General features: G+C 40.8%; 1 protein-coding gene across 1 annotated transcript in view; it reads left to right on the forward strand.

The window, feature by feature from the left end:
- Positions 1-3568: 3568 nt before the first annotated feature.
- ARL5B (ARF like GTPase 5B) overlaps positions 3569-20605 on the forward strand; it is a 30107-nt gene continuing 13070 nt past the window's right edge. Inside the window, exons 1-3 of the mRNA XM_084783512.1 lie at positions 3569-4367; positions 18163-18223; positions 19861-20008. Coding sequence (XP_084639638.1) covers positions 4319-4367; positions 18163-18223; positions 19861-20008 — 258 coding nt within the window. The 5' untranslated portion in view covers positions 3569-4318. The remainder of the gene's footprint in view (positions 4368-18162; positions 18224-19860; positions 20009-20605) is intronic.

Genomic DNA, 20605 nt, shown 5'->3' on the forward strand with positions numbered 1-20605 from the left:
ATAATGGATGAGTAACTAGGTATGCTGGTGTTGTACAATTGGAACAAAAAAAAATCTTCTAAATCTGCAGTTGGTAGAGTGAGCATGTACTGTCTAAGCAAAGAAAGACTCCTATAGGAGCCCAGCCCTGTAGACGTCTTGGAGGCTGTGTGCTCTTTAAAGGGCCACCAAGCAGGGACGGGTGGGAGGAATAACTACAATATATCATCATCTTAAGTTTGCTTACGGCACTCCAAAGTGGTGAAAGGTTTAAAACGTATTTAATTTCATTAGGAGGGGCCACAAGGAGAAGGGGTGGTCTAGAAAGGCTACTTGCAGGGATGATGCTCTTAAATGGTGATGAAATACTACTTTCAAAGTAGCTTCTGCACTCTCCGTGCCCCCCCAAAAAGGGGGGTAACAAATTCTATCTAATTTTCCCTTTATATTTTTTCAGAGTCACCTTTTATTTCTTCTATAGCAGCTCGTCTCATTTAATCCCTGAGGATATTATTTCAGATAGATCTGGGGGATAGTCTTAATTCTGGATTCTTGTCTTCTGCATTAAAGGGAACTCGCTCATTTTTCCTTCATGGCGTTTCTCTTGCATTTGTGTGCATGACTGCATGTGTGCAGGTGCAGAGGTATGTATGTGTGCACATGCATGTGGATGCCAGAAGGCAATGTGCAGTCACCATTGCTCCCCACTTTGTTTTTGGGACAAGGTCTCTCACTGAACCTGGAGCTGGCTGACTTAGCTCCAGCAAACTGCAGGGATCTGATGTCGGATCTCTGCCTTCCCAATGCTGGACTTACAGGCACACACACTCCTGACCCAGCTTTATTTTATTTTCTTGGCATCTAAAAGCAGGTCCTTATGCCTGCATGGCAACGGCTTTACTAACTGGGATTTCTCTCCAGCCCCATTTATTTATTTGTTTATTTTTGAGACAGACCTATTTAGCTAAGACTCTTGTTGATTCACAATCCTCCTGCCTCAATGGATTACAGCCATTTCCAACACCAGCCCTTCCTGATCACTGTAAAGTTCTATAAGATAGCATGACATCTGTGTGCATCCGTTTAACCTCACATCTTATCCTGTCAATACAGCATTTCAGCTTTTCAGATATTGCTGGCATCATCCCAGGAACTACACACTAGGACCCAGTGTTTGCAAAGCAAAAGTAGGAATATAATCTAGTTCAAAATGCTGCCGGGATTAAACTCAAAAGCCCTTGGACTGGCTCGTCTTTAGTTCTATAAATTATAGTCTGTGACTTACCTAGACCTTTTCATTTCTCCTGCTGTGGTTATGGAACATTGAGGATTAATACCACAGCTCGCCACAGTCCAGACCGCTCTGAAGATCTGCCAGTCCACTTACTACAAGCCTAATTCCCTGCTGTTTTGGTTGTCCTGAATGTATTCTTGACACTTGAGAAAGAAACAAACAGTAGAGATTATGAAAGTAAAACTCCTTTAACTTTAAAAGTATATACAGAGTGTGTTAGGCTCTTGAGTGAGTCATATCTTAATTCTTAAGAATTTTACTACTGATCTAGATCGCTTTGGTTCGTATACCAGTTCTTGCAGCACTGGGCAAATTATTAAAGTTCTTACACCTCATTTTTCACATGTATTAAATGGATTAATAGTGCTACTAAAGACTACACACATTAGATAAACTGCTGTCAAGAGTGTTGGAAAAGGCCAACCTTCACTAAGTGTGAGCTGCTGTACCCATGCTAGAGTCTTCACTCAGCAGAGAAGAACTAAGTGACCTAAATTCTGACAGATCAGGAGTTAACTAGTCCACACAAGGGAGGAGTGCAGGTTTCCGGTTTTTAATGAGAGGGCCTATAAATGTGTGTCACAGGTCCCGCCCTAAGGTGCAGGGTTGTAACGAAGGGCCAGATACACTTGTTTCCGGAGAGGGCCAAGAGCATTTCACAAAATGGCTCGGTGTCAAAATCCTCCTACAAATGGTAATTTACACACCACTATGGCTTCCATTGAGCCAGGAGGACAGTAAGCATGCCCCCAGGTGATAACACTGCATGTGATGACAGCTTCCAAACACCTGTTGGAAGGAACATTTGAGAAAAATTTGGGGAGTCCAACTATGGTGATCCCTGAAGTACAGAGAACAGACAGATATAAGTCCCACTGATTAACTTATGAGCAGAGTCATCAACTTAAAGATATGTTGGCCTAGTAAATATTTCTGTAACCTCTTTGTGAATTAAAAAAAAAAAAACCAGCTTAGAAATGTATCAGTATGTTCTTTCCTACTTCCAAGAATGATATATTACATTGTTTTCATCAATCAATCACCTACAGCATCCAAAAGTGTCTAATAGATATTTACGGAATGAAACTGTATTGATTTCTTCGACCATATGGCAGAAAAGAACTTCCTTATGGGCAATCAGTCAATCCCAGCTCATCTGGAAACCGACCAAGTGGACTAAATCGCAACTGACATGAGAAAGGCTAAGGAGTTTGTATAGTGGCTTTCCCCCTTAGCTGGCAGAACATGCAGTTCCTTCAACTCTTTTTTTTCAAGCTCTGTACAAACTGATCCAACTTAACTGATTAATAAGTTGAACTCAATGCCAAAGACACCAAGTTTTTCCTAGTATCATCTGGTCAGTTTCTCTTGCTTCCTCCTAAGAAGTCCAGTACTTTTCCTTTTTTGTGTTTTGTGAGTTAACATCGTACTTCTTTGAAAGTTCAGTTTGTTTTATGCTAATCTAGCACTTATACTTTTAAAATATTGTGTTGGAGAGTTTTTACTGGGATTCTATTTTAATAAAAGTTCTTATTTCATAATATTTTCATGCAGTTATTCTTATCTCATGAGTTCAAACTATATTCATTTTCAACTGGCTTGATTCTATAGAACATTAACTCTTCTATACCAAAGGCAACACTGAAATTAGTGTAAACAAACCTTCAAGTAATATTTAAAGAAAAAGTATTTATTTTGTATGAGCTACAGTTAAGAAGTAAATTCTCAGATTTTTCTAGATTTGTGAGAAGTATTTCTATAATTTGACGTAATTAATACAAACGCACAGCATAAACTTACGTGCCATTTTTTCCTCACATTAATACACACATCAACATTTTATTCGTTTAGATATTCAACTATCTTGTCAGCATTGATCATCTGTTTTAGTCAGGGTAGGTTTCCTTTCCTTCCGGTTAGCAACATTTTCAAATGTCTAAATGCCTACCCGCCCCCCCAAAAAGGCGTCAGAAAATCTCAGGTTGGCTTTAATAATGAAGGCAGGAATAGAAATGACTCTTTAAACATGCTTATGCAAACACAAACCCGCTTATATTTATAGTCCAACGGATGGTCATTAATGTTATGTTTGGCTGACATTGGTACATCCTTTTCCTCCGTATGGAAGGCTGCATGAAACTAGGGTTTTGTATCATGAAATAAGCGAGTGCGACCCTGCATCTAAGTCACTGATTTTTGAAGCGCAGCACTAACAGGGCATCTCACTTGTCTTATTTAGAACAGGTCATGGAATAGTTTACCGTGTTAAAAGGTTAGGCTGCCAGCCTTAAAATCCTTCTTCTAACCCTTGGCCAAATTGGTAGCAGTGTATATTCAGAAACTTAACTGAATCCTGGGCTACAGAGCATTCCAGCGCGCGTGTCCCCATCAATTCTATTCAGAATTAAGAATCACGCTAGAATCCCAAGGCGGCCGGCCGCGGGCAGGAATGAAAAGCCACTCCTCCCGGCGGAGCCAGCGGACCGCACAAACTGAGGCTGTGCAGGCTTTTAGCAGTGAGGGGACACCGCAGCGAGGCCCCAAGAACACGGGACTCGCGCTCCCAGTCCGCGTTTCTTCAGAGTGACAGGAGAGGGAGCGCGCGCCGAGGAAATCCCCAGACCAGCCACTCCCCGCCTCCGCTGACGCCAGTCCGCCCACGGTCGGCATACAGGAAGTGCACAGGGAGGACCCGCCACGTCCGTGGCGCCATGACGTCAGCGCGCCGACGTCACGTGCGGACCTTCCGGCGATGGGTGGTCCCGGGCTGAAGTGGGGAGGCGGGCCGGGGGCGGGGCTCGCGGCGGGCCGGGGCTGTGCAGGGTAGGTGGGCGCAGACGGAGCGACTACGGGTCGGGGCTGGGCTCAGCGCGCTGCGAACAAAGGAGTCTGCGGCGGTTCCCGGCTCCTGGCTCCGCGGAGGACCAAAAGCTTCGCTGGACTCTGAGGTTCCGCGACTCCGGCTCGGCTTCCTCTCGGCTCCACTGCGGGCGCCGCGGCACCTGCCGCCGAGTGCTGCCCAGGGAGCCTGTCCCGCCGGGGCTCATGATGGGGCTGATCTTCGCTAAACTGTGGAGCCTTTTCTGTAACCAAGGTGAGGCCGGCGGGTTGGTGGACGCGGTGCCGGGAAGTCTAGATTGAGATCTGGACCGGGCTCGGGGTAGAACTTGGATCTGGAGATTTTGAGAGCCCGGGAGCCCGGGCAGGGGAGGCACTTGATGTGCAGATTTTAGCCAAGCAAGGTGGAAACAGATTCCTGCATTCTGTTTGCTGGCCTTTCCCGTCTCTGTGAACCATCCTAGGGTCTGATTAGCTCTAGGTAAGTGTCTCCCCAAGAACCCAAAACTTTCCGTTTCCTTCCCACGAAATAGTAGTTTTGCACTGTTTACCTCCCTCTTGTCTAAGCCGGGGCACCCACCTTCACGTTGTCCGACGTGTAACGACATTCCTGTCGTTGAGACTCGGGAATGAGTATTCAGGTGCACAGGTTTCTGAAATTTTCACTCACACTCACAAGCTCTCCCCCTCCGCCGTAGGCGTGGAAAAAAAAAAATCTAAATGCTTTCGGTTATGTGTAAGATGTTACGTGGCCGTAATTATTCTAGAACAGGTCAGGAAACACCTAGAAGTTGTAAAACCTGTTCGGAGTCAGAATGGGCTGCGATGACTTGAGAAGAGTCCGTACCAGACGGAAGCAGAAAGGGGCCAATGATAGACTTGGCCAGTCTTGTAACAGAATGGTTTCCGAGAATTGAGACCAGTTTCTTTTTTCCATTTATTTTACTTTGTAAGGCATGATTTATAAACTACTTTTAATGACGGTACTAACAGTTCTTTGCTGTTAAGGTCCTTATCTGTGAATTTAAATCGTGGAAATGGATGTAAATGGGCTTAATACACTTGTTCTGTAATTTGGTTTTTAACAAAGCCTTTTTCAAGCTTATGATTCTAAATACATGCAAGCATACTGACTTGTGTGTTTTATGCAATTATCACGAATACTTATTTTTAAGTAACTTCGAAGTGCCCATCAGCTCCCTGCAATATTACTCGTAAATGTAATGCGTTTTCAGCAAGTTAACATTTTCTAATGCTTGTAGATGTACTGTGCCAAGGAATATTTAATATATAGTTAAATACATTGATTACACAATTAACTTGTGTAAATACAAATAAAGTGTGCAATGACATCACCTGTTTATCAAGCCCTCCCAGCCTAAGCAATAAAAATGATCAGTGTGGTTCTCGCTTTATAGTTTGATTATTGCTGTTGTCTCTGTTCATTAGAGGATTCCATATTCAGACTAGAAGGGGCAGGAGAGCAGTCATTGAAGATGATGAAAGCCTTCATGTGGCCCATGGCCATCTTTACATAATTGTTTGAGCTTCCAAATCCCTCTTTCTGCTTAGAATTTCTTTATCTTTCCTGCTGAAATTCAGGGACAAGTGGTTGTGTCACTTTATTCTGATTCATGCTTAATTTCTCACAGTCGGCAAAGCAGTCTTCCAGATTAGACAGAGTAGCTACAGAGATTAAAAACAAACAAGATACCTACTCTGTATTCCTAGAACACTCAAGAATTAGTGTTGGAAATTCTTTAGCCATATTTGCAGATATTTTAAGTGGAATGACGGTGCCGGGGAAGCAATGGATCATTCCCAGGTGCTTTCCGGAAGCCTTTCAGGGTAAGGTATACCTGAACTTAGCGATGAGTGGAGTTTGGGGTCAATGCAAGGTAGACTGGGTAGAATCAGGCTTGTTGATATAGGCAGACACACTTAATGCATGACAAGAGAGGAAGGAGTTGGATACGCTTAAGGAAAGTGAGGGTGCGTGTATTAGTCACAGTTTGCTTGCTGAGATTGGACAGGTAATCAGGATCACGGAGGGTCTTACATGCTGACCAGGACAGTAAACGCTGAACACAGCAAGCAGCAGGAATCAAGGGAGAATGTGGCCATTAGGCGTTCTCTTGATGTGGAATAATGGGATTGGATTCATATATTAGTCTGGAATTTTTTATTCTGTAGCAACAAAATTAACTACCTGTGTTGCCGTTTTCCTTTTTTAACCATTGTACATTTCAGTTATTCAGTGGCGCCCAGTTGAAGTTGAGTATTGGAATAATATAGATCTTCATTGTACCAGTTAATTTAGAGTTGGGCGGGGCAGACACCAGTGCCAAGATGGTTGTAGGGTGGCATCAGTATGACAGGGCTGGTAGCAACCTGGAGACTTCTTTCTCTAATCTTTCTGTCAGTATGTCCTCACTCTTATCTCATTTTTTTTGTACTTTTTAAAAGAGCTCCAAGCATCCTTTTATGTGAGATATCTTCCTGGGGATAAGTTTACTAAGCTCTGCTTTGTCTAATGGAGTATTGTATTGTTTAATTTTGTAATGGAAAGCTGATCACTAGAGGAGATAACATGTGGTTGTGCATATATAAAACACGCATGCTTGCGTGCTTCTGGGTGGCAAGTTTACGTCCTCTTAAACCTTTGAAGGGTTTTCTTTTTCTTTTTAACTTAAGTTGTAAAAGTTCTCTACCTTTCATAGGCCTGGTCTTTTTCTCTCTGTGTTGTGACTGTACACACTTGCCATCAGATTTTCTGCTAGCCAGAAAGACAAATGAAATAAGGCTTTAATTATAGTTGATTTTTATAGCTGAAAAGCAACAACTTACTAAGTCTGCCATCTAACCCAGTCTCACCAGCAGATTTCATGTTGTCCACTTGGGCACCAGCAGCTGTTGATTAACTATTGCTTTCCCTCCTGGCCTTTGTCTTAACCTTTACGTTTGGATGAAATCTGCTCTCAATTCTAGATTTTGGCTTTGCTATACACCCAACAAAATCTGTTCCCTGTCTTCTGGAGGATATTTGTATGCTACTTTTGAAAAGCCTGGCCTTGATTTCATCAGATTTCTGGTCAAGACTCAGTAGCTAGGGAGTTGGTCCTCCACAGACTTACTATTTACTAGAGCAGCCCACTTGTGCTAGCATTAGCTGTCTGCGTAATTACTGGTTTCTGGGTAATGTTTATCACTGTGTGTAATTGTATTATAAATTTCTTTGTTGTTTTATTCACTCAGTATAAAGAATCTCCTTGAGGCATGACTTTTTTTTTTTTTTAACTCACTGTGTTATTCACAGTACCTGGCAAAAAATTATTAGAGGTGTCAGTTTTTGCCATATGGAGAGTTTTATTTTATTCAAGATAAACTTTTGTTTTGTTTTGTTTTTTTGATACAGGGTTTCTCTGTGTAGCCTTGGCTGTCCTGGACTCACTTTAGACCAGGCTGGCCTCGAATTCACAGCGATCCGCCTGCCTCTGCCTCCCGAGTGCTGGGATTAAAGGCGTGCGCCACCGCGCCTGGCTCAAGATAAACTTTTGTAGCATGGTAACATATGCATTATATTTTAAAATGAAACAGTGCTAAGGTCTTAATGTGTGAATCAGTCTTCCTCCTCTTACCATTTCATCCAGTGCTGTGTTCATTTGGAATAGTGTGTCTAGTTGGGGGTTTGAGCTGTGATCATCAGATGATAGCTCCATAGCATCACAGTCTCTGTCAGATGATAGAGGAGAAGGCACTTTTATGCCTGTTTCCCTCCCTCCATCCCAGTGCTACAGACTTTTGGTTTGTTCTCCACTGTTTCATTACTATGATGACAAAAATCAGCTATTCTCAGCCAGTACGATTTTTCCTTTGTTACTAGAGTGAAAGTTACATCATCTTAGTTTTCTTTGCACATTGGCTGAGAGATTTTTGCAGTACCAAAGCTCGGCTGTAACCGAGCATTCTTAGTACATAGCTGTCTCAGCTTGGTTCTGCTATCATTTTAGGAGTTTTCTATACTTATACTATGCCTCCCTTTAAAAGTATACAAATTCAGGCAAGCATAGTGATGTACACTCCTAATCCCAGCGCTTGAGAGGCAGAGTCAGCCAGATCTGTGTGAGTTTCAAAGCCAACCTGGTCTACATTGTGAGTTCTAAGACAGCCAAGGCTATGTAGACAGACCCTGTCTCTAACCAACAAAACAAAACAAAACACCCAAAGAAACAAAAACAACAACAAAATTATGCAAATTATTTAAAAGATGCCACATAGGGATCTGTAGAGTTGGGCATAGTTACACACACCTTTATAGTTTCAGCATTTGGGAGGCAGAGACAGGCAGATCTATTTAAGTTCAAGTTTAAGGCCAACCTGGTCTACATACTGAGTTCAGGGTCAGCCAGGGCTTTGGAGAGAGATTCTGTGCCCCACCCCCAAAAAGGCATGTATAAATTCTATTTTTCTTTTTTTCAACTTCAAATTCCTGGAAATCTATCACCTATCTTCAGTTTTGATGTTTAACTGGACATTTCTTTTAGAATTTTGAAGACATTGCCTTGATCTCCAACTTCTGCTATTGCTAAGTAAAATTATAGCATCTTGATTTATTTTTCTCTATCTAGTAGTTTTGTTTATTTTAGAACTTTCTCTATTTTTGGTAATTTTAAGTTTCAAAAACATACAAATTCTTTGTATGTCTGCTTTTTCTTAATTTCTGTGAACCCTTTTTTGGCATTGGGGAGTTTATTAAGTTTTTTGTTTTTGTTTTTCAGGGTTTATTCCTCTTTAAAAAATTTTTTTCCTGAACTTTTTTTTTTTTTGGCCAATATATGCTAAGATGATTGCCAAAGAAGCACATGAACATGTTCTTATTGGGGGTGGGGTCTAGTCTCAGGTTATTTCTTTTGTCTTCTGTTCTTCCTGTTGAATATTTTGGCTCAGCAAATATCTTGTTCTTGTTCAGGTGGTGTATTTTTGTGAAGGCTGTCACTGGTCTTTTCTTTGACATTGTCTTATGTTCTATTTTTCTTGTTTGATGTAGTTTTGAACAGCTTTTCACATTGGGAGTATTCTCTATAACTCTTCCCCTAGATTGATGGAGTGGTTGAAAGACAGACAGACAGGGCATAGAACTCATGGCCTCAAGAGGGCTGAGTAATGCTAAGGCACTCCTCTACCCCATAAGAACGTTCATAGACATTTTCCTTTCTCTTAGAGTTAGTATGTAGAAGAGCAGTTTCTAAGTCATACAACAGGTTAGACCGGTATTGTTTTTTAAAGTTGTTACACTCCCTTCACACTCTTGGCAGCAGTGTCCCAGGGTCTTTACCGGCAATTGACGGTGTCAGCCTTTAATTTTAGTCATTCTGGAGAGGGTTGGCTGTGCCATTTTTCATGTTCTTACTTGCTATCTGTAGACAGTTTTGATCTTTTATCCATTAAAAAAAAAAAAAAACAACTTTTAAACTTTTTGCCATCAAGCCAGCTCTCTCAAAGTATTTGGCATGGCTTTTTGCTTTTTGACAGTTTCAAGATATGTTTATTGAGACATCCTAAGAACAGACCCGTGACAGTCTTCACTAAAATATGCCACCAGAACAGTAAGAAAATATTTACTAAGCCAAAATATTCAGCAGGAAGAGTAGAAGACAAAGGAAATAACCTTTCCTCCAGAAACGTTAACTGCTCTGCTGATGGCTGTGGTAGACTTCAATTCACTTATGGTATGATGTGATTAGGGGTTGAGTGTCCATGTTTTCACATGGACATCCACTTCTTCCATATGATTTTTCTGAAGATATTCTCCCCCAAGTATATTCCTTTGGGGCCCTTGTAGAAACTCCGATTGTCATTTTTAAAAAGGCAGGGGGAGCCTTATTTCTGTGTGTTATTTCTCTTGCATTGGTCTGTAGGCTGTTTCCATATTCTCAGTTATAACCTCACAGCCTTAGGTGGCTTTACAACTATTTTGACTTTTAAAGTTCAGTGGAGTCTGGACTTTGCTTAATCTTTTAATGGGGAAAAAAGTTCTCTAAACTTAAACTACTGCTGTTTATTTTCTTCTTTCCACCCACTTTAGGTTTGGTTTTTTTCCTTGTATTAATAAACTTAAAAGACACGTCAAATGTAAGCATTTCAGAGTTAAAAATGTCCCCTTTGTTACTGATGTAGCCGCTCATTTTCATGTGTTGTATTTATTTCATTTATTCAATTTGAAGTGGTATTACATTTTTGTGATTTCTTTTTTGCCTGGATTATTAGTGTTTGCTGCCTAGTTTGCAAATCATTTTAGTTTCGATTTTTGAGTCTGTTTGTTTTTGTTTATTCTTGATAGCTTAATTGTGGTTCCTAATGTTGTCTTGGTTCCGATTGTGGTAAAACCCACAAAATTTCTATTTTGTTTCACATGACGCTTCTGTAATCTCTTTGGGTCCATATACTATTTACTTTTGGAGAGGAACCATGTATTCCACAGGTGTATAATGTTTTGTGAATGTTCTAGAGGTTAAGGTTGCCTCAGTATTGTTCAGGCCTATCATGCTTTCATGTGTATCTCTTACACAAGAGCACAGTGCTGTGTCTTTGGAACCCATTGTGAAATTTGCCCTCTTAAATTGACTGGAATGCTTGGTGGAACTGATGTGGTAGGATTTGTTTGTGTGTGTGCTGAGGTTTGCCACTTAGTTGTTGGCTGTTTTACCTTTGCTTGGTTTCTGGTATTTCACAGTTGTTTGTTTTTGTTTTGTTTTTCCACTTTTAGAGTTAAGTGACTTTAAAATGTCTTTCTTTATTGACTTTTATCTTTTTTTTTTCAGCATTCTTACGACCCCCTCTTAGAGAATGCAGCGTAGCTTCTTTGATTAGTGCTGTCAACTAGGAGAGCAAATGCCATGTTCCCCATAGAATCCACACACTTGTTCATCACCACTGGTCATTGTGCTGCTGGGTTGTGACTCTTGTTATATCTACATATTTAATAAGCCTGGCAGGATATGGTGGCATAGCTTTTGCTACGAAACTCAACTCATTGCCTGCTAAGTTTTACAAGAGGGATAAACTTTTATCTCATTTTTTTTCCCATCTTATTTGAATTAGCGACTATCTCTTAACTAAAGTGTCTTTATGTTGGTCATATCTGTAAAGTGTATGTTTGATGGATTTAGCATTGTTGGCCAGTTCCTCTTTTCACAGTGTGTGGACTGTGACTGCTATTTTTTCTCCCTAGGGAGACATCAACTGACATTCTTGTCTTCCTTCTCCTTGTATCCTGACTTTTTTTCCTTGCTGCTTTCATGGTTTTTCTTCCTTTTTTGCTTTACAACAAACCAGCTTTTTTAAAATCTACTTTTTCTTTGACATTTTTCTTTTTGAGTTTTACTAAGCTTCTCAAATTTGATTATTTTTCACATTTCTGTACTCACCTAGTTTACTTTTTCAACTTTTATTTCTATGTTTTCTCAACTTCCTGAATCATTAGTGACGCACATTTAGGGAAGACGTGTAGTTAGGTTAAAAAGATGAACTTTCTAAAGTCCAGACATTCAGAAGTCATTTCAGGTGCTAAAGATAGTGTTCTGGTCAAGGTGTGAATTGGTTTTCAACTGTAGGCCTGGCCAGAACAAGCTTGGGTTAGAACACATGCGTTAGATGTGCGTGTGCCCTTGAACATCAGCCTTCTAGTGGGCAGCTTGTAAGTTTCCAAGGTAACCCTACTGGATTAGGTCTGAAGTCTGACCATCACTTCTGTTTGGTGAGTTGAAGAAACACATCTCCATTCTGTCTGCAGACACTTGAGTTGTAAGCAGTTTGTTACTGCGGAGGATGCTTTGCCTGAATTTAGTTCTTTGGTTTACCAGAAGCTTGTTTTCCTCCACCTGACTTTCCACTACTATTTTTTATATTTGTTAAAGTTTGGTTAAGACTTACGTCTTGGCTGAAGTGGGGAAGCAGCGTACTCAGGCTTGTAGTTTATTGTTAAAGTGTGTATTTCTACTACTATGTCAAGGAGCAGGTAAGATACAAAGCATAATTACCTTTCCCCTTAGATAATCTTCTTCTTCTTGACAATCTATGTATTTTTAATATCCGTGGAGTCTATCCTCATTTTAAGCATTTATGAAGGAAGTTTTAGAAATGTGTCATAAACTTTTATTTGTCTCCATACCGCTACTGATATCTATATAGAGCTCAAAGACGACCAGCAAGACAGAATGTTATTTAGAGCCCCATCCTGGAGTCAAATGCCAGCCGAGATGATCTTTCCTTCCCAGTAGTAGTATAATGTTGGGCAGGCTATATAGTTTCCTCATAAGTAAAATGAAGAGTGATGACATTTGCCACAGGATAATTATGAATATATATGAAATATGTATAAAACATAGTAGGTCATGGTGGCACACAACTTTAATCTCAGCACTTAGAAGCAGAAAGGCAGGCAGGTCTCTGTGATTTTGAGGACAGCCTAGTCTACATAGTTCCAGGGTAGCAGGAGCTATACAGGGAGACACTGTTTTTAAAAATTAAAATACAAAAGATAAACACTTAGTTTACTTTTTTATTACTTATATTTCTTTCCTTAGCTCTGAGTTGGAAACTATTGATGTATACCTACATGTTACTTTGTACTAATGGTATTTTATACTGATGGTATTGGAAACATTTATCCCGAAGTCTCTTCTGGTAACTGTTGAATCATCAGATAGACTGGAAACGTTGGACTATACATTGAACAGTGCTGTGGCTCCTGAGTGGGACTGGGAGAAGCTGGAGAACTAGACAGGGAAGTGAAAGAGCTGTAGCCTTTGTAGTAATTTGTGTATATTCTGTGGTCTAGTGGTTCCACGTGTGCTCATCACCACATCTGACATTTTAGTTAGCTTGGGTATATGGTGGTTTCTGTATTTGATACATGCAAAACTTTCTGTGGTCATGGTGTTGGACAAAACATTACTGTGTAGAGAGTAGCCAGCGGCTTTATGTCATGAGATTTACTGTACACATAAAAGAAGTTTACCATTTTATAGTATTTTTAACAATATGTAACTTTAATATGATAACCTAAATTTACATACATTATTTTTCAATTTTAAGTTTTAAAAATCATGTCCTTATACAGTGCTTTTCTGATGCTTTTTTCCCCAATAGTATTATTCCGTCAGTAAAATGTGGTATTCTGAACCAAAACTTTTTTTTTTTTTTTTGGTTTTTTGAGATAGGGTTCCTCTATGTAGCCTTGGCCATCCTAGACTCACTTTGTAGACCAGGCTGGCCTCACACTCACAGAGATCCACTTTTTTCTGCCTCCCAAGTGGTGGGATTACAGGCAGATGACACCATGCCCAGCTTTTCTGCACCCAAACTTTAAAACAGTTTTGTTCATGTTAGTGAAAGTGAAAAGAATGCAGGAGAAAACTTTAATCTTTCTTGACTTTTTGAAATCCTCCCTTTCCTTATATTTCTTGTTAACTATTTTTCTAACTTTGCATATATACTTGCATGTCCATAAACCTAAAATGTGACTCTTCACAATGTGTTTTTCTTTTAGTTTTCCTTGTTTGTTTGCATTTGTGGCAGTGTTTTGCTATGTTTAGCCCAGACTGGCTTCCGTGCTCCTGCTTCCAGCCCTGCTACTTTTCCCAAGATTCAAATTGCAGATGTCTGACCTCCATCACTCCTTTTCCTGCCTGTGCTCTGTGACAGCAAGTTGAAGTTAACAGTGCTTTCTAAAATGGTTAAAGGTCCATTTGATATTTCAAAATCTGTTCAAATAATGGCCTTTAGACTGTTGGAAATAGTGGGTTGAATGTTTAGTTTTCTGGAGAGTGGCTTAAGGACTTAGAAGTGAGCACACCGTGCCTTGGGAGCCAGGGGAGGTTTTAAAACATGGCAGCACAACATGAGATACCTAAAGTCCAGTGATATAGTGATCTGTACTTCTACACTGAGGTCAAAATGACATTAAATGTTTAATGCCCCATTAGATTGGTAGCAAATTTGATTTGGAGGACAGATTTCTCCTCATTTCCAATTGATACTGCCTTGATCCTGATAACCTTTTAAAGGGTTTTGTTTTCTTCTATTTTTTTCTTCTTTTTAACCTCTCAGGCCAGCAGATATTAAGTTACTGCTGAGTAATATAAATAGTACAGATTTATACGCACCTTGTGGCCTTTGCTTTCCTTTACCGTGGCACAAGTGAGGGAAGTAGTCTCTACTGAAGCAGTGTCACAGAAGTGTCTCTGACACAGAGCTCGCCTGCTTTTGTCTGTGTTTGTGTGTGTGGCCTATTGATTATGCCCACCCAAAAAGACAGTGGTATAGAGCAAGTGCTGTCGTGTTTCCGAGCCTGAGGTTCCTCTTAGACATCACGTAATAAATGCTGTGTGGTCTACCCAGAGGCAGCTCAGCCTGGGTGTCAACTGGAAACAGACCACTCTGGCCAGGGCAGCTTTAAGATGCTCTGCACTTTATTAATGGAAGCATTGCATAAGGGCAATACATTCAGGGGTTTTGCTTTGTTTTGTTTTGTCTTTTTGTTTTGCCTTAGAAGGAAAAGTCTGTATTCAGACCCTTATATCACTTTTACAAAACTTCAACTAGTATTTGTGAGTTGAATTGTTTCACCATTGACAAACTCCAGTAGCTCTTACGCATAGCAGGCATTTGGAGGGAGAGCTGCAGTTACATACCAGGGCAAATGGCCTGTTTAAATGTGGCCTGTAGTAGCTGGCCTTTGAGCCTGCGTTCGTTCTAGCTGTGTAGGTAGTATTGATACTTCTTCAGAGCTGAGATCAAAGTACAGTTTGTCACTTCATGCTGTTGCGAAAGACAATCTTTTTGTTGGTGTTAGTTTCTGTAGATTTAGGTTGTTGATGACAGTTTTTATGAGTAGGCTACTTTATCTGAAAGATGATATTATGCATGCCTTCACCCTAAGACAGAGCCAAAATTGTGTGCTTCGTTTTAGTTGCCAGAGTTACCTATAAAGTGAAGAAAGAGGGATCTGAAAGATAAGAGCCTAGTGACTGAACTTGAATAAAATCTGTACCCTGTCCACCTCCGTTCACATTGGAGCCTGGCCTTTCAAGATGATGCATTATGCATAAGTGTAAACATCAGGTCTTTATTACTATGGTCATCACTGTAATGCAGAATGGTTAAAGTTAGTCACAGTCACTCACCTGAGTGCTTCACCAGTGGAGCATCTGGTGCTGCCGTCCCTGTTCCCCCGCTTCCCTGAGCAGGAGTTCTGTGCAGCCAAACTTTGATGTTCCAGTAGCCTTTCTCTCACCACTGCAGAGGTACTGAGGTCTGTAGAGCTAGGCTGTTCAAAAGATTGAGAGTGCCTGGTGCCAAGCCGTGTGTGAGCTCCTCTGCTGATCAGGAATGTTGATGTTCTGATTCTTTAAGGAACAATAAACAGTGCAGTACAGCAGGGTTGGTTCCATTAGAACCCAGGAATTCAAGCCAACAGAAAGAAACTTAAGTCAGTTACAGTCGTTTTGTTGTTGTTGGTCTACAAAGCACTTTTTGTCAACATGAAAATAACCTTCGTTGTCTCATCTCCTTGTCCTGTAATATACTATAGATAGTTCTTACGATAACAAATACATCATTAGAAGTCAGAGAAGTTGGTCATCCTGATTGGTCTTCAACTTAGGACCCTCCTGAGTGCTGAGGTTGGCTCGGCCACAGTCAGCCCAGCTGGTTCTTCTTACTTGACAGTTAGCTGTAAGCACATCACCATGGTGCTAGATACTATCCCAGGCATCTCACCTCCAGCTCCCAGCTATGTTCTTATATTGCTGCTCCAACTGAAGTGTCTCCACAAGGCAGAACTGCACTCTTGATCAAGAGGGTGTACTCCAAAAAGCAAGAGCCAGGAGCTGTTGTTCACTTGGCTTCTATTCTGATAGGGTGGGGACTCTGTCTTTCCTTATTAGCAGGGATCTGACCTCTTGGTCTTTGCAGATTTGCTAGTTTTAAAAGAATTGGTGCAAAGAAAATGAAGGGAAAAGGCTGCTACTCTAATCCAAAAGCGTGGCTTGGTACAAACAAAATGTTTACATTGGGGCAGGATGGGGGTGGGGCATGGATAAAACATCTGCATAAAAGCGGTGCAAGCCTTTAATCTCAGCACTGGGAAGGCAGTGGCAGGTGGATCTCTGAAAGTTTGAGGCCAGCCTGGTCTACAAAGTGAGTCCAGGACAGCCTAGGCTACCATAGAGAAACCCTGTCTCGAAAAGCCAAAAAAAAAAAAAAAAAAAAAAAAAAAAAAGTTTTACAAGGCCAAGGTCAGGGAAATCAAAAGGATTTTAACTCCTTGTCGTAAATACAAGTTTTACAGTATCTGATAGAAAAGACTCTTTCCTAGTTCTTCTGTCTGTGAAGTAAGTATGGTCACCTATTAATGTCAAGGTGAAGATGTAGCTCAGAGAGGAAAGCTTTTTTTTTTAAAACAAATTTTACCACCCTGTCTTAAAGTTAGACTGATGGTTACACATCTGATGGTATTTAAATAGTATGGGACTACGTTCTTGGCTCACACATGATATCATCAACCTTTAAACTATTTTCTAATCTGGTGTGAAATTAGTAATGTCCCTGGAGTCCCTGGCCAGAGGTCCCATCCTAGGGCTCCCACAGCTACCCATCCCCAAAGGCCAGTTGACAAAACAAAGGAGTGGTGGTAAAGGCAGAAAAGAGTTCACTGTCAGTGCAGCACCCCGGGAGAAAAGCCCCAGGCTAGAGAAGGAAGTGTGTCTCCCTGTGTCCTTGCTGCACCTTCCCTCTCTGTCCATTGAAGCACAGTAGCAGCTCCTTAAGCATTTTACATTGAAAGGGGCATTTTTACATCTATTTTTTGCTTTGAAAATATCAAATGCATGGAAGAACATACATACACACATACGTACGTACGTACATACAGTGTATGTTGATCACATTTTCCTCCCATTCCTCCCATAACTCCTCCTCATTCCTCCCAGATCCACCGCCAAAATCCCCTCCACTGCCTCCCAACTTTGTGTCCTCTTTCTTTTTCTCCTTCCTATTCCTCTGTCCTCCCTCCCTCCCCACCCCTCCCTCCCTCCATTCCCTGCCCCACCCCCACCCCCGCCCTCTCACCTACCAAGTTCTAGTTCTGCTGCTCATATAGTCTTGCATGTGGGGCCACTCACTAGAGTGTGGGTGACCTACCAGGGGCCACACCCTTGAGGAGAACTCAGTCTCTCTCTCTCCCCAGAAGGCACCAACTAGCAATACCTTTTCAGCTAGGGGAGGAGGCTTGTTGAACCCACTATGCACCTAGAGGAATTTTGAATATACTCTGAATAGATTTGGGGGGATTTTCTATCATTCTCTCAAAGTGGATCTTAAAATGTACCACGTACCAGAGTAATTAGAGGGGCCTAGTAACTGCTTATAACAAACTGGTTATTTAGTGCCTGTCATCAGAAAGGGGAAGAGGCTTGTTGGACAGTGTCAGCAGAAACATCCACTTAGAACAATTACAGAAAACACATTTCAATAAAAAACCATTGAAGACTAAGTAATTACTTTTACCTCTGCCAGTTAATGTAAAGTGAAAATCTGTCTGCTAATGGAAAGAGCAGTGCGGTTTTCAACAGGAAATGTCATTTTTAAATGAAAGGCAAAAATGTCGTTACATGTAGGTCAGAAATTTTGCTTATACTAAAACAACTTAAAGTTAACTTGAATAGCAGACTTTGAGCAGATGTGTAGAGCCCACATTTACATGCACAGTTTAAGTCAAAATGCCAGAGTTTTATTTGAGTGACTCTGCCTCCACCAAGAGGTGACCAAAGTCTTTGTTTCTAGCTAGCCAGTCTAAACATGTTTACAGGAAGACGCCATAGAAAACACCATGGTGGATTGTATACAGGCAGGTCCTCACTGTATAAAGATTCCTCCCATGATACCTCAGTTGTGGGATGAGTCTGTCTCATTTATTATTGTCAATGTACAGGGAAGCCTATGGTGTACTGTACAATAGTGTAAATGTTCATGACTTTTTTTTCTTTCAGAGCACAAAGTAATCATTGTGGGACTAGATAATGCAGGGAAAACCACCATTCTTTATCAATTGTAAGTATCGGTGCGTGCTTATTAGTTCTTTTTATAAGTAATAAGGTACCATTCTTCTCAATTTTAATAATGCAATAATTAGACTTAAATGTGTGACTTTTTCTATTTTACCAAATAAAACAGTAAAATAAAATGTCCTTCCCTCCCTAAAGCCTCCACCAAGTGCTAGCCTTCTGACTTAGAAAGGGAGAGGAAAGTACAGGTTACGCTGGGCGGGCTGACGGAAGGATGCCCACTGAGTCTTCCCGAAGGAGCTTGTGCTGGGAAGCTCTCCCCGCCGAGCTTTGGGACTGTTAAACAGAGCCAGACTTGTCTGAAGTGATGGTGGGCAAATGCTACTTTAGTAGCTATCAGAAGGGAGAGGCTTGAAGTTCTCAGAGATACATTAGGGCTCATCTTCAGTAAATGTTAACACCCAAGAGTCCACTGCCTGAGGATTTCCCATTATTCTTTCACAGCCAAAGAAATGTTAAGCTGTGCAAATGGGTTTATATACCCAGAGCACTTAATAAATAGTCACACGAATCTTTCCCCTCCCTTCTTCATCTTGTACTTAAAGCCTCCTGATTTAGGGACTGTGTTATAGTCAGCAGAGCAATTCCGTATGCTGCAGGAGACGCTGGGCTCAATTCCTGGCACCACAAAAGGAGCATGAAAACAGTCTTGTATTGTCAGCCTTCAGCTTGCCAGAGATGCACACGTTCCCAGTGCCTAACTGTGCCAATTTTAGTTACTTTACGAACAGGCTCCTTCTTATGTGCTACAGTTTCACAGTTCAGTCATTACTTTTCCTTACTATATTTCATACATTAATTAAAATGTGTTTAATATCATTTAGCCTTTAATACAAAACTCAAATATTCCCTGAAACGTCTCATCTTTGATAAAAGTTTTGTACATAATGTCAAATACATAACATATTAAAAACTGAAGAGAAAAATATAAGTGTCTTCAAATACATGATATGGAATGTTATCAACAAACATGCATGTTGAATAAAGTAATATAACTTAAATAATCTATAAGATAATACAAGTGACATGAGAATATTCTAAATTTAGTGCATTTTAAGTAAAATAAGATAATGCAAGTGATATGAGCATCAAAATTCTAAATATAGTTTATTTTAAGCAAACTTTCTATTTGCCTGTGGCCTTAAGACAGTAGAATAATTTGCCTAAACTAGTTTTTTTATGGCTGCGCTCTCACCTTGGTTACATTGACACTCAGCAAAGTGACAGAGAGAATATTACTGAGTTATTACTACTCTCTGCAAGCACTGTGCTCACAGTTATACAGAAACTGCTCTTTCAGGAGGGAGCGTTGGTTCGCATCTGATTGATAAAATAACTGCTAATGTGGACATTTTGCCCACGGGCATGCAAACTCACACCACAGTGTTTCCATCTCTTTGTGTCGGGCCTGCAGTTCATCCCATTAAAAAACAGAAAGGCCCTCAGGGATTGCACTGTCTACATCTTTATTTGTACAGAAAGTCTCTAAGCGTCTCTTTTGCGCATTACTGATTATTATGATTGGTACAAATAAGGACAGTTGACTTCTCTTAAAAACAGAGATAAAACTTGCTTGGGGTTCTCAAGATTTACAAAAGAGCTTTCAATGGTGTCTTTCAACAGCTTAATGAATGAAGTAGTTCATACTTCTCCAACCATAGGAAGCAATGTTGAGGAAATAGTCGTGAAGAACACTCATTTTCTCATGTGGGATATTGGTGGTCAAGAGTCTCTGCGGTCATCCTGGAACACCTATTATTCAAACACAGAGGTATGCCAACATTCCCTTTGATTTTAATTTAATTTTTTTTTCAAGGAATCAGCATAGGAGATGGCTAGGCTCTAATGTGATATAATGGCAATTGCCTTTAATAAGAAACTCAGATTTTACTATGGAAAAAAAAAAGGCCGATAGAAGAAGTGCTAAGGAGTCTGTTCTGATCACACAGTGTTTCACGACTGAGACTCGCACAGAGGGGAATTTGGGAGTAAGAGCCAAGAATGTGCTTGGGCTTTTCCCCCTGTGAGGGTATATGAAGAGGCAGAACAGTCACTGAAAACATTGAAATGTAAACCTATTTTACTAAAGTCAAATAAATTATATACATGCAAATGTGACTGACTGGCATAGAACTCGCTGTGTACCGCAGGCTGGCCTGAGAGGCTGGCTTGCTCGGTTCTTGATTGTCTGCCTTCTGAGGACTGGGATTGGAGCTGGGCATCACCAGGGTGCCTCTGAGCTGAGTGTGTACACTGGCTGGCTCAGGCCATCCTCACAGTGCTCCATAGGCAAGAGAAATCTGACATTGGCTGAAATTAACACATCTTCCTACAGTCTCAGCACTTTACACGAGCATCTGATTTGGTA

Source organism: Acomys minous, assembly GCF_964271855.1.
Source record: "Acomys minous genome assembly, chromosome: 5".
NCBI classification, from domain to species: Eukaryota; Metazoa; Chordata; class Mammalia; order Rodentia; family Muridae; genus Acomys; species Acomys minous.